Genomic DNA, 10,942 nt, shown 5'->3' with positions numbered 1-10,942 from the left:
TGAGGGGGGACCCTCCCCCCCCAGGCTCCTACCTGCAGGGTGTCTCCCACCCTGATGCTCAGCTCCTGAGGGTTCCTGCCCTGGAACTCATAGAGAGCTTGGACCAGGTTCTGGGCAGGGGGGGGAGGGAGGCCTGGAAGTGCAGCAGGGGACAGCCAGGAATAAGCAGCCAGGGAGGGGCCAAATCCTGCCCCAGCCCCCAGCAGCCACGGGGAGAACTTACAGCTGGTCAGGAATGTCCCTCGGGCTGGAGAGCAGCAGCTGTGGAGAGGAGGGAGAGAAGGGAGGAGGTTGAGAGGGAGGGAAGGGAGGGGGTTGAGAGGGAGGGAAGGGAGGGGGTGGTTGAGAGGGAGGGAAGGGAGGGGGGTTGAAGAGGGAGGGAAGGGGAGGGTGTCGGGAGGGAGAGGAGGGAGGGAGAGGAGGGAAGGGATTGGGAGGGAAAGAAGGGAGGAGGTTAGGAGGGAGAGAAGGGAGGGGGTTGGGAGGGAGGGAAGGGAGGGGATTAGAGGGAGGGAAGGGAGGGGATTGAGAGGGAGGGAGAAGGGAGAGGATTGAGAGGGAGGGAAGGGAAGGGGTTGAGAGGGAGAGAAGGGAAGGGGGTTGAGAGTGAGGGTAGGGGAGGAGGTTGGGGAGGGAGAGAAGGGAGGGGGTTGAGAGAGAGAGAAGGGAGGAGGGTGAGAGGGAGGGAAGGGAGGGGTTGAGAGGGAGGGAAGGGAAGGTGTTGGGAGGGAGAGGAGGGAGGGAGAGGAGGGAGGGGGTTGGGAGGGAGAGGAGGGAGGAGAAGAGAAGAGGGAAGGAGTTGAGAGGGGAGAGAAGGGAGGAGGTTAATAGGGAGAGAAGAGATGGGGTTGGGAGGGAGGGAAGGGAGGGGGTTGAGAGGGAGGGAAGGGAGAAGGGTGACAGGGAGGGAAGGGAGAAGGGTGAGGGGAGGAGGGAGGAGTTGGGAGGGAGGGAAGGGAGGAGGTTGAGAGGGAGGGAAGGGAAGGGGATTGAGAGGGAGGGCAGGAAGGGGATTGAGAGGGATGGAAGGGAGGAGGCTGGGAGGAAGGGAGGAGGCTGGGAGGGAGTTGGGGAAACCAAGGCAGGCAGTGGGACATCATCCTGGGGGTCTCCCATCATCCACCCTGGGGGTGTCCCACTGCCCACCCCCCGCTGCTGTACCTGGTCCAGGGCGGGAGGCATCCACCCATCAGAGAAGACAGGGATGTAGCTGGGCACCGACTCCCCCCGGGGGTACTCTGCCCTGCAGGGGGCACGGAAGGGAGGCAGCGTGGGGCAGGCGACCTCTGCACTCCCGACCCCAAGGCAAGGCTGGGCCCCCGACCCTTGGTGCTGGGGGGTGGGAGGGGGATGCTGGGCCCCACCTGGACTTGTTCCAGGCCAGGCCCAGGCTCTTCCAGAGGCCATAGGCGTCGGGCTTCAGAGTCTCCTCCAGCAGCTCCAGCGCCGCCGGCAGCAGCAGCGGAGACTCCACCGCGGGGGCCAGGCTGGGGCTGGGGCAGTGCTCCAGGACCTGCCACGGGCAGAGGTGGAGCAGCACCCCCACGGGAGAGGAGGTTTTGGGGGGAGGCTGGGGGGGGAATGAGGGCTACTCCCCACCCTGCTCAGCCCCAGGGTCTCCCCCAGCAGCTCCACTGCCTCCAGCAGCAGCAGAGGAGGCTGCACTTTGGCAGCCAGGTTGGGGGCTGGGGCAATGGATCTGCCACGGGCAGTGGTGGAGCAGCACCCCCCACGGGGGGGAAGGAGGTTTTGGGGGGGGGCTGGGGGTGTGTGAGGGCTGCTCCCCACCCTGCTCAGCCCCAGGGTGGAGGGTTGGGAGCTGGTTTCTGGGGGCACTCACGTAGGAGAGGGCTGTGAAGATGACATGCAGCAGGCTGGAGGGGCTCGGCTCCACTCTGCCAGCGGCTCCGGGCCTGCGTGGAGGGGGAAGAGATGACCCCAGGCAGCCCCTGGTGTCCCCCAAGCAGCCTCTGCTGTCCCCTAACAGCCCCTGGTGTCCCCGAGCAGCCCCTCCTGTCCCCAGGCAGCCCCTCCTGTCCCCAAGAGCCCCTCCCTGTCCCCCAGCAGCCCCTCCTGTCCCCAAGCAGCCCCTCCTGTCCCCTAGCAGACCCTCCTGTCCCCCCAGCAGCCCCTCCTGTCCCCCCAGCAGCCCCTCCTGTCCCCTGGCAGCCCCTGGTGTCCACAAGCAGCCTCTGCTGTCCCCTAACAGCCCCTCCTGTCCCCAGCCAGCCCCTCCTGTCCCCTAGCAGCCCCTCCTGTCCCCAGCAGCCCCTCCTGTCCCCCAGCAGCCCCCTCCTGTCCCCAAGAGCCCCTCCTGTCCCCTAGCAGCGCCTCCTGCCCCCTAGCAGTCCCTGATGTCCCCCAACAGCCCCTCCTGTCCCCAGGCAGCCCCTGCTGTCCCTAGGCAGCCCCTCCTGTCCCCTAACAGCCCCTCCTGTTCCCCAAGCAGCCCCTCCTGTCCCCAAGCAGCCCCTCCTGTCCCGCAACAGCCCCTCCTGTCCCCAAGCAGACCCTCCTGTCCCCCAACAGCCCCTCCTGTCCCCAGGCAGCCCCTGCTGTCCCTAGGCAGCCCCTCCTGTCCCCCTAACAGCCCCTCCTGTTCCCTAGGCAGCCCCTCCTGTCCCCTAACAGCCCCTCCTGTCCCCTAGCAGCCCCTCCTGTCCCCAGGCAGACCCTCCCCACCCCCCCGCCACACCCAGCCCAGCAGCAGGGCAGGCAGGGAGGTGGCAGCCATGCCCCTGAGCCCCGGGGGTCACATCCTGCCCGGCAGGACCTACCAGCAGGTTGAAGGAGTATTTCACCTTCTGGAAGAAGTCTCTGTAGTCATCCATGGGGGGCAGAGCTGGAGGGGCAAGAGAGGGGAGGGGGCTGGCACCGGGGAGGGGACCACCCCCAGACCTCTGCCGACCCTTCCCCCCCACCCCCAGGGCCACAGCCCTCCCTCAGCACCTTTCTTCTTCTTCTTTCTGCTGGTCAAGCTCTCAGCTCTCCTCAGCCTGGCCACGAAGAGCTCCAAGTCGCTCAGGACGTGGTTGAGGACTTCCTGCGGGGGCAAGGGGGGGTGGGAGGGGTAGGAACCCGGTGGGGTACCGGTGGGGGGAGGGCTGGGGGTGTCCCCAGCTGAGGTGGGGGTGGGGGGTGGGATGGCCCTTACCACGTCTCGGTCTGTCTCGGTCATCACCTTGCCCGCTGGGGTCTGCTGGGGCTCTGGCAAGCCTGGCGAGAGGGGAGGGTCGCAGCTCCGCTGCCCACCGCCCCACTCCCGCCCCCTGCTCCTGGGGACACCCCCCCAGCCCCCCCTCTCCGAGGACTCACTGTAGACTGAAGAGGGTGGCCCACGCTGGAGGGGCTCCGGGGGGTTCCGGGAGGGCACCGGGGGGCTCCGGGGAGGCTCCGGGAGACTCCGGGGGGGCTCCGGGAGACTCCGAGGGGGCTCCAACGCTTCAGGGACCTGCCCCCAGCGCTCCGGCGGCGCCTCCAGGCTGCTCCTGGGCGAGGAGGGGGCAAGGGGGGCTGGGGCTGAGCCTGGGGCCGGGGTCTTGTGGGAGGGGAGGGGAGGGGGGGCTGTGTCCGTGGTTATGGGGTAGAAGGGAGGATTGAGTATGGGGATGGGGTACAGAGCTGGGGTGGGGGTGCTGTGCCCCTGGGTGTGGGGTAGGTGCTGCCCCTCATCTGTGCCCATCCTGCCCCTCACCTGTGCCCATCCTGCCCCTTACCTGTGCCCATGCTGCCCCTCACCCGTGCCCATGCTGCCCCTCACCTGTGCCCATCCTGCCCCTCACCTGTGCCCATGCTGCCCCTTACCTGTGCCCATGCTGCCCCTTAGCTGTGCCCATGCTGCCCCTCACCTGTGCCCATGCTGCCCCTTACCTGTGCCCATCCTGCCCCTCACCTGTGCCCATCCTGACCCTCACCTGTGCCCATGCTGCCCCTTACCTGTGCCCATCCTGCCCCTCACCTGTGCCCATGCTGCCCCTCATCTGTGCCCATCCTGCCCCTCACCTGTGCCCATCCTGCCCCTCACCTGTGCCCATGCTGCCCCTTTCCTGTGCCCATCCTGCCCCTCACCTGTGCCCATGCTGCCCCTTACCTGTGCCCATTCTGCCCCTCACCTGTGCCCATGCTGCCCCTTACCTGTGCCCATCCTACCCCTTAGCTGTGCCCATCCTGCCCCTCACCTGTGCCCATCCTGCCCCTTACCCGTGCCCATGCTGCCCCTTACCTGTGCCCATCCTGCCCCTTACTCGTGCCCATGTTGCCCCTTACCTGTGCCCATCCTGACCCTCACCCGTGCCCATCCTGCCCCTTACCTGTGCCCATCACCTGTGCCCATCCTGCCCCTTACCTGTGCCCATCCTGACCCTCACCCGTGCCCATCCTGCCCCTCACCTGTGCCCATCCTGCCCCTTACCCGTGCCCATGCTGCCCCTTACCTGTGCCCATCCTGCCCCTTACTCGTGCCCATGTTGCCCCTTACCTGTGCCCATCCTGCCCCTTACCCGTGCCCATGCTGCCCCTTACCCGTGCCCATCCTGCCCCTTACCTGTGCCCATCCTGCCCCTCACCTGTGCCCATGCTGCCCCTTACCTGTGACCATACTGCCCCTTACCTGTGCCCATGCTGCCCCTTACCTGTGCCCATACTGCCCCTTACCTGTGCCCATCCTGCCCCTCACCTGTGCCCATGCTGCCCCTTACCTGTGCCCATACTGCCCCTTACCTGTGCCCATGCTGCCCCTTACCTGTGCCCATCCTGCCCCTTACCTGTGCCCATGCTGCCCCTTACCTGTGCCCATGCTGCCCTCTCTGCTCCTCCTTCCACTGCTTCAGTATCTTCTCCAGGCTGCTCTTCAGCTGCTCCGCCTGGCACAGACCCAGCACCGCCCTCAGCACCCCCAGCAGCCTGGGGGGGGCTGCCCTCCACCCCCCCACACCCCATTGACCCTCCCGGGGCGCTGCTCCCCCCGGCCGCTCGCACGCAGCCCCCCGAGGGGGTTTCTCGTTCAGACGCCGATGGCCAGCACCGAGTCGGAGCTGCAGGAGTTCAGCACCACCCAGCAGCGCTGGATGCGGCCCTCCACTCCCGCCACATCCCATTGACCCCCACCCCACTGCTGCCCCCCCGAGGGTCTCCTCTCCCCCGACCGGTCGCACGCAGCCCCCGGCAGGGGTTTCTCTCCCGGACGCCGATGGCCAGCACCGAGCCGGAGCTGCAGCAGTCCAGCACCGCCCAGCAGTCCTGGATGCTGCCCTCCCCCCCCCGCACCCCCACCTTATCGACCCACACCCCACTAACGCCCTCCCTCGAGGGTCTCCTCTCCCCCGGCCGCTCGCACGCAGCCTCCTGGGGGGTTTCTCTCCCTGAAGCTAATGGCCAGCACCGAGTCGGAGCCGCAGCAGTCCAGCACCACCCAGCAGCCCTGGATGCGGCCCTACACCCCCGCCACATCCCATTGACCTCCACCCCACTGCTGCCCCCCCGAAGCTCTCCTCTCCCCCGGCCGCTCTCACGCAGCCCCCGGCGGGGGTTTCTCTCCCGGACGCCGATGGCCAGCACGAGTCGGAGCCGCAGGAGTTCAGCACCACCCAGCAGCCCTGGATGCTGCCCTCCCCCCCCCCGCACCCCACCTTATCGACCCACACCCCACTGACTCCCCCCGAGGCTCTCCTCGACCCCGACCGGTCGCACGCCGCCCCTGCGGGGGTTTCTCTCCCAGACGCCGATGGCCAGCACCGTGCCGGAGCCGCAGCAGTCCAGCACCGCCCAGCAGCGCTGGATGCGGCCCTCTACCCCCCAAACCCCACTGGCCCCACCCCGAGGCTCTCTTCTCCCCCGGCCGCTCGCACGCAGCCCCCGGGGGGGTTTCTCTCCCGGACGCCGATGGCCAGCACCGAGTCGGAGCTGCAGGAGTCCAGCACCGCCCAGCAGCCCTGGATGCGGCCCTCCACCCCACCCACACCCCATTGCCCCCTACCCACACCCCACTGACTCCCCCCGAGGCTCTCCTCTCCCCCGGCCCCTCGCACGCAGCCCCCGGGGGGCTTTCTTTCCCGGACGCCGATGGCCAGCACCGAGTCGGAGGCGCAGCAGTCCAGCACCACCCAGCAGCCCTGGATGCGGCCCTCCACCCCCCGCCACATCCCATTGCCCCCCACCCCACTGCTGCCCCCCCGAGGGTCTCCTCACCCCCGGCCGCTCGCACTGGAAGAGGAGGACGCAGCCCCCGGGGGGGTTTCTCTCCTGGACGCCGATGGCCAGCACCGAGTCGTAGCTGCAGGAGTCCAGCACCGCCCAGCAGTCCTGGATGCTGCCCAGGGGGTAGGAGTCCAGCTCCTCCTGGCCGGGCAAGAAGGGGGGAAGGGAGTGGGGGGTGGGCAGGAAACGGGGTGCCCAGAGCCCCCCCAGAATGGCTACTGGGCGCGGGGGGTGCAAAGGGTTATAGAGGGGCTGGGGGGCAGGAAGGGTTGTGGGAGGGGAAGGGTTAATGGGGGTGGCACAGTCAGGGGCATGATGGGACTGGCATGGGGTAGGCTTGCAGGGGTGCCAGGGCTGGTGGGCAGCAGGGTTCTGGGGGTGCCAGGGTTGTAGGAGCGCCAGGGGTGGGAGGAGTGGGGGGGGGTAGCAGGGTTAGGGGGGTGCCAGGTTTAGAGGGTGGTGAGGTTAAAGTGGGTGCCAGAGGTAAAGGGGTGCAAGGGTGAGGGGATGCCAGGGTTAGAAGGGTGCAAGGTTTAGGGGGTGCCAGAGCTGTGGTTGGTGCCAGGGCCAGAGGAGTGCCAAGCTTGTAGGAGTTCAAGGCCTTGGGGTGTTATGAGGTGCCAGGTTTAGAGGGTGGTGAGGTTATGGTGGGTGCCAGAGCTAAAGGGGTGCAAGGGTGAGGGGATGCCAGGGCTAGAAGGGATGCCAGGGTTATAAGGGTGCAAGGTTGAGGGGATGCCAGGGTTAGAAGGGATGCCAGGGTCATAAGGGTGCAAGGTTTAATGGGTGGCAGTGTTGTGGTTGGTGCCAGGGCCAGGGGAGTGCCAAGCTTGTAGGAGTTCAAGGCCTTGGGGTGTTATGAGGTGCCAGGTTTAGAGGGTGGTGAGGTTAAAGTGGGTGCCAGAGGTAAAGGGGTGCAAGGGTGAGGGGATGCCAGGGCTGGAAGGGATGCCAGGGTTATAAGGGTGCAAGGTTTAATGGGTGGCAGCATTGTGGCTGGTGCCAGGGCCAGAGGAGTGCCAAGCTTGTAGGGGTTCAAGGCCTTGGGGGGCCACGGGGGTGCCAGGCTTAGAGGGTGGTGAGGTTATAGTGGGTGCCAAAGGTAAAGGGGTGCAAGGGTGAGGGGGTGCCAGGGGTGAAGGGGGTGCCAGGGTTAGAAGGGATGCCAGGGTTATAAGGGTGCAAGGTTTAGGGGGTGCCAGAGCTGTGCTTGGTGCCAGGGCCAGAGGAGTGCCAAGCTTGTAGGAGTTCAAGTTCAAGGCCTTGGGGGGTTATGGGGTGCCAGGCTTAGAGGGAGGTGAGGTTAAAGTGGGTGCCAGAGGTAAAGGGGTGCAAGGGTGAGGGGATGCCAGGGCTAGAAGGGATGCCAGGGTCATAAGGGTGCAAGGGTGAGGGGATGCCAGGGTTAGAAGGGATGCCAGGGTCATAGGGGGTGCCAGAGCTAGGGTGCTAGGGCCGAAGGGGGTACCAGGCTTGAGGGGTGGGTGCCCTGCCAGGGGGTGCCAGGCTTTGGGGAGGCTGGTGCTGCCCTGCCAGGGGGTGCCAGGCCTTGGCCGGGGGTTACCTTGCTCTCCACATCGCTCAGCACCAGCTCCTGGTCCTTGACTTGCAGGATGAGGTCCTGGCCCCAGACCCTGCCCTGCGCCTCCAGCTGCCGCAGGCGCTGCAGGCACTGCTCGGCGCTGCGGATGTCCCTCCCCAGGGGCACCGTCAGCAGGTGCTGCGGGGGGGCAAGGGCACACACCCGCGAGTGGCACCGGGCACCCCGCCCCCACCCCACGCCCCTCCTGCCAACGTCCGGGGGCTCCAGGGCAGGTTCTGGGGGGCTCAGGGCAGGTTCTGAGGGCTCCAGGGCAGGTTCTGGGGGGCTCAGGGCAGGTTCTGAGGGCTCCAGGGCAGGTTCTGGGGGGCTCTGGTCAGGTTTTGGGGGCTCAGGGCAGGTTCTGGGGGGCTCAGGGCAGGTTCGGGGGGCTCCAGGGCAGGTTCTGGGGGGTCCAGGGCAGGTTCTGGGTGGTTCAGGGCAGGTTCTAGGGGGTTCAGGGTAGGGTTTGGGTTTGCAGGGAAGGTTCAGGGGGGCTCAGGGCAGGTTCTGGGGGGCTCAGGGCAGGTTCTGGGGGGCGCAGGGCAGGTTTGGGAGGCTCCAGGGCAGGTCTGGGGGGCTCAGGGCAGGTTCTGGGGGGCGCAGGGCAGGTTCTTGGGGGCTCAGGGTAGGTTCTGGGGGCTCCAGGGCAGGTTCTGGGGGGCTCAGGGCAGGTTTGGGGGGCTCAGGGCAGGTTCTAGGGTCTCCAGGGCAGGGTTTGGGGGGCTCAGGGCAGATTCTGGGGGGTTCAGGGTAGGGTTTGGGGAGTTCAGGGCAGGTTCTGGGGGGCTCAGAGCAGGTTCTGGGGGCTCCAGGGCAGGTTCAGGGGGGCTCAGGGCAGGTTCTGGGGGGTTCAGGGCAGGGTTTGGGGAGTTCAGGGCAGGTTCTGGGGGGCTCAGGGCAGGTTCTGGGGGGCCCAGGGCAGGTTTGGGAGGCTCCAGGGCAGGTTCTGGGGGGTTCAGGGTAGGGTTTGGGGAGTTCAGTGCAGGTTCTGGGGGGCTCAGGGTAGGTTCTGGGGGGTTCAGTGCAGGTTTGGGGGGCTCAGGGCAGGTCTGGGGGGCTCAGGGCAGGTTCTGGGGGTTCAGGGCATGTTCTGGGGTCTCCAGGGCAGGTTTTGGGGGTTCAGGGCAGGTTTTGGGAGGTCCAGGGTAGGTTCTGGGGGTTCAGGGCAGGTTTGGGGGGGCTCAGGGCAGGTTTGGGAGGCTCCAGGGCAGGTTCTGGGGGGCTAAGGGCAGGTTTGGGAGGCTCCAGGGCAGGTTCTGAGGGGCTCAGGGCAGGTTTGGGAGGCTCCAGGGCAGGGTTTGAGGGGCTCAGGGCAGGTTCTGTGGGGTTCAGGGCAGGTTCTGGGGGCTCCAGGGCAGGTTCTGGGGGGCTCATGACAGGTTCTGGGGGGTTCAGGGCAGAATCAGGGGGGCTCAGAGCAGGTGCTGGGGGGTTCAGGGCAGGTTCTGGGGGCTCAGGGCAGGTTCTGAGGGGCTCAGGGAGGTCTGGGGGGCTCCAGGGCAGGTTCTGGGGGGCTCAGGGCAGGTTTTGGGTTTGCAGGGCAGGTTCTGGGGGGCTCAGGGCAGGTTCTGGGGAGCTCTGGTCAGGTTTTGGGGTCCCCAGGGCAGGTTTGGGGGGCTCCCACCTCGACGTGGTGCTGGAAGTCGTCCCCCTGCGGCTGGAGCAGGCTCTGGCCGTAGTCCTTGCGCCGCTCTGTGGGGGCGCAGAGGCTCAGGGGCAGGTTGGGGACAGCAGCGGGGGGGGGGATCCGGGGGGGGGGGGAGGTTTGGGGGTGCAGCCCCCCACTCACTGTAGATGCTTCTCCCGCTGGGCCGCGCGAAGCTGTTGGGCTGGGGCAGGAAGCTGCTGTCCTGGTCCTGCCTGGACGGACAGACAGACAGACAGACAGGCAGCTGGAGCCCTGCGCTCGGCGCTGGGACCCCCAGCCCCCGCCCCGCTCCCCACCCAGCCGTCGGGGGGGGTGGGGGGGTGGGGGGCGGGGAACGGGACCCCCCCCTCCCTGCTGGCTGCTCACCGGGGCAGGGAGGTGCTGCGGCGGTGGAAGAAGTCTCCCATCCTGCTGGGGGGGCGGCGGGGGGGCAGCTGGGTCCTGCTAGGGGGTCCTGAGCTGGGCACAGGCCCTGGGTCACCCCCGGGGTGTCCCCAACCCCCCCCCCTCCCAGTCCCTGTGTCACCCCCCGGGGTGTCCCCACCCCCCCCCCCCCCCAGTCCCTGTGTCACCCCCGGGGTGTCCCCAACCCCCCCCCTCCCAGTCCCTGTGTCACCCCCGGGGTGTCCCCAGCCCCCCAGTCCCTGTGTCACCCCCCGGGGTGTCCCCAACCCCCCCCCCCCCAGTCCCTGTGTCACCCCCGGGGTGTCCCCAACCCTCCCCCCCCCCAGTCCCTGTGTCACCCCCGGTGTGTCCCCCTCCCCCCCCTCCCAGTCCCTGTGTCACCCCCGGGGTGTCCCCAACCCCCCACCCCCAGTCCCTGTGTCACCCCCAGTGTGTCACCACACCCCCCCCCCCCCCCCAGTCCCTGTGTCACCCCCGGGGTGTCCCCAGCCCCCCAGTCCCCACACACCCCCAGGGTGCCCCCACACCCCCTCAGTGTGTCCCCACACCCCCAGTGCGTCGCCATGTCCCCCCCCCAGTGTGCCCCTGTGTCCCCCCCCAGTGTGCCCCCACACCCCCCCCAGTGTGTCCCCACCCCTCCCCAGTCCCCATGTCCCCCCCCCAGTGTGCCCCTGTGTCCCCCCTCAGTGTGCCCCCACACCCCCCCAGTCCCCATGTCCCCCCCCCCAGTGTGCCCCTGTGTCCCCCCCCCAGTGTCCCCCCCAGACACCTGGAGCCCCCCTCCATCCCACCCCCCCCGCGCCCCAGCCGGTGCCATCTCCCTGGTGCCCAGCAGGACCCCTCCTGCCCTGCCCCTTCCCAGCCCTCTGGGCTTCACCCAGCGCGGGGGTGCCAGCCCCCCCACCTCCCCCTGCCCCCACTGCCCCTCCCTGGGGTCCAATCCTGGGGGGGGGGGTCCCCGTCCTGGGGGGGGGGGGGGGGGTGGTGTCCCCACTCACCCCAGTCCCGGTGCCACTGCTTTGGCTGCCCAGGCTGGAAGTGGCTGCCGCGGGCGGGGGCAGGAGCCTGACGTTGGCACCGCACCCGGCTGCTCTTTGCCCGCTGGAGCCTGC

General features: G+C 68.3%; 1 protein-coding gene across 1 annotated transcript in view; it reads right to left on the bottom strand.

Annotated features, from left to right (window-relative positions):
- The window catches only part of EPS8L3 (EPS8 signaling adaptor L3), an 11,021-nt gene extending 1,148 nt beyond the window's left edge, over positions 1-9,873 (bottom strand). The window contains 16 exon segments of the mRNA XM_068164714.1: positions 12-121; positions 123-133; positions 224-261; positions 1,162-1,243; positions 1,365-1,513; positions 1,841-1,913; positions 2,764-2,842; positions 2,950-3,043; positions 3,155-3,216; positions 3,316-3,488; positions 4,786-4,862; positions 6,187-6,336; positions 7,760-7,915; positions 9,402-9,469; positions 9,567-9,637; positions 9,792-9,873. Coding sequence (XP_068020815.1) covers positions 12-121; positions 123-133; positions 224-261; positions 1,162-1,243; positions 1,365-1,513; positions 1,841-1,913; positions 2,764-2,842; positions 2,950-3,043; positions 3,155-3,216; positions 3,316-3,488; positions 4,786-4,862; positions 6,187-6,336; positions 7,760-7,915; positions 9,402-9,469; positions 9,567-9,637; positions 9,792-9,832 — 1,434 coding nt within the window. The 5' untranslated portion in view covers positions 9,833-9,873.
- Positions 9,874-10,942: the final 1,069 nt, after the last annotated feature.

Source organism: Melanerpes formicivorus, unplaced genomic scaffold (assembly GCF_026170545.1).
Source record: "Melanerpes formicivorus ecotype bairdi unplaced genomic scaffold, bMelFor1.0.p_v2 SCAF_82, whole genome shotgun sequence".
Classification (NCBI taxonomy): Eukaryota; Metazoa; Chordata; class Aves; order Piciformes; family Picidae; genus Melanerpes; species Melanerpes formicivorus.
Note: the sequence above shows the minus strand (reverse complement) of the source record. Positions and strands in the feature narration are given on the sequence as shown.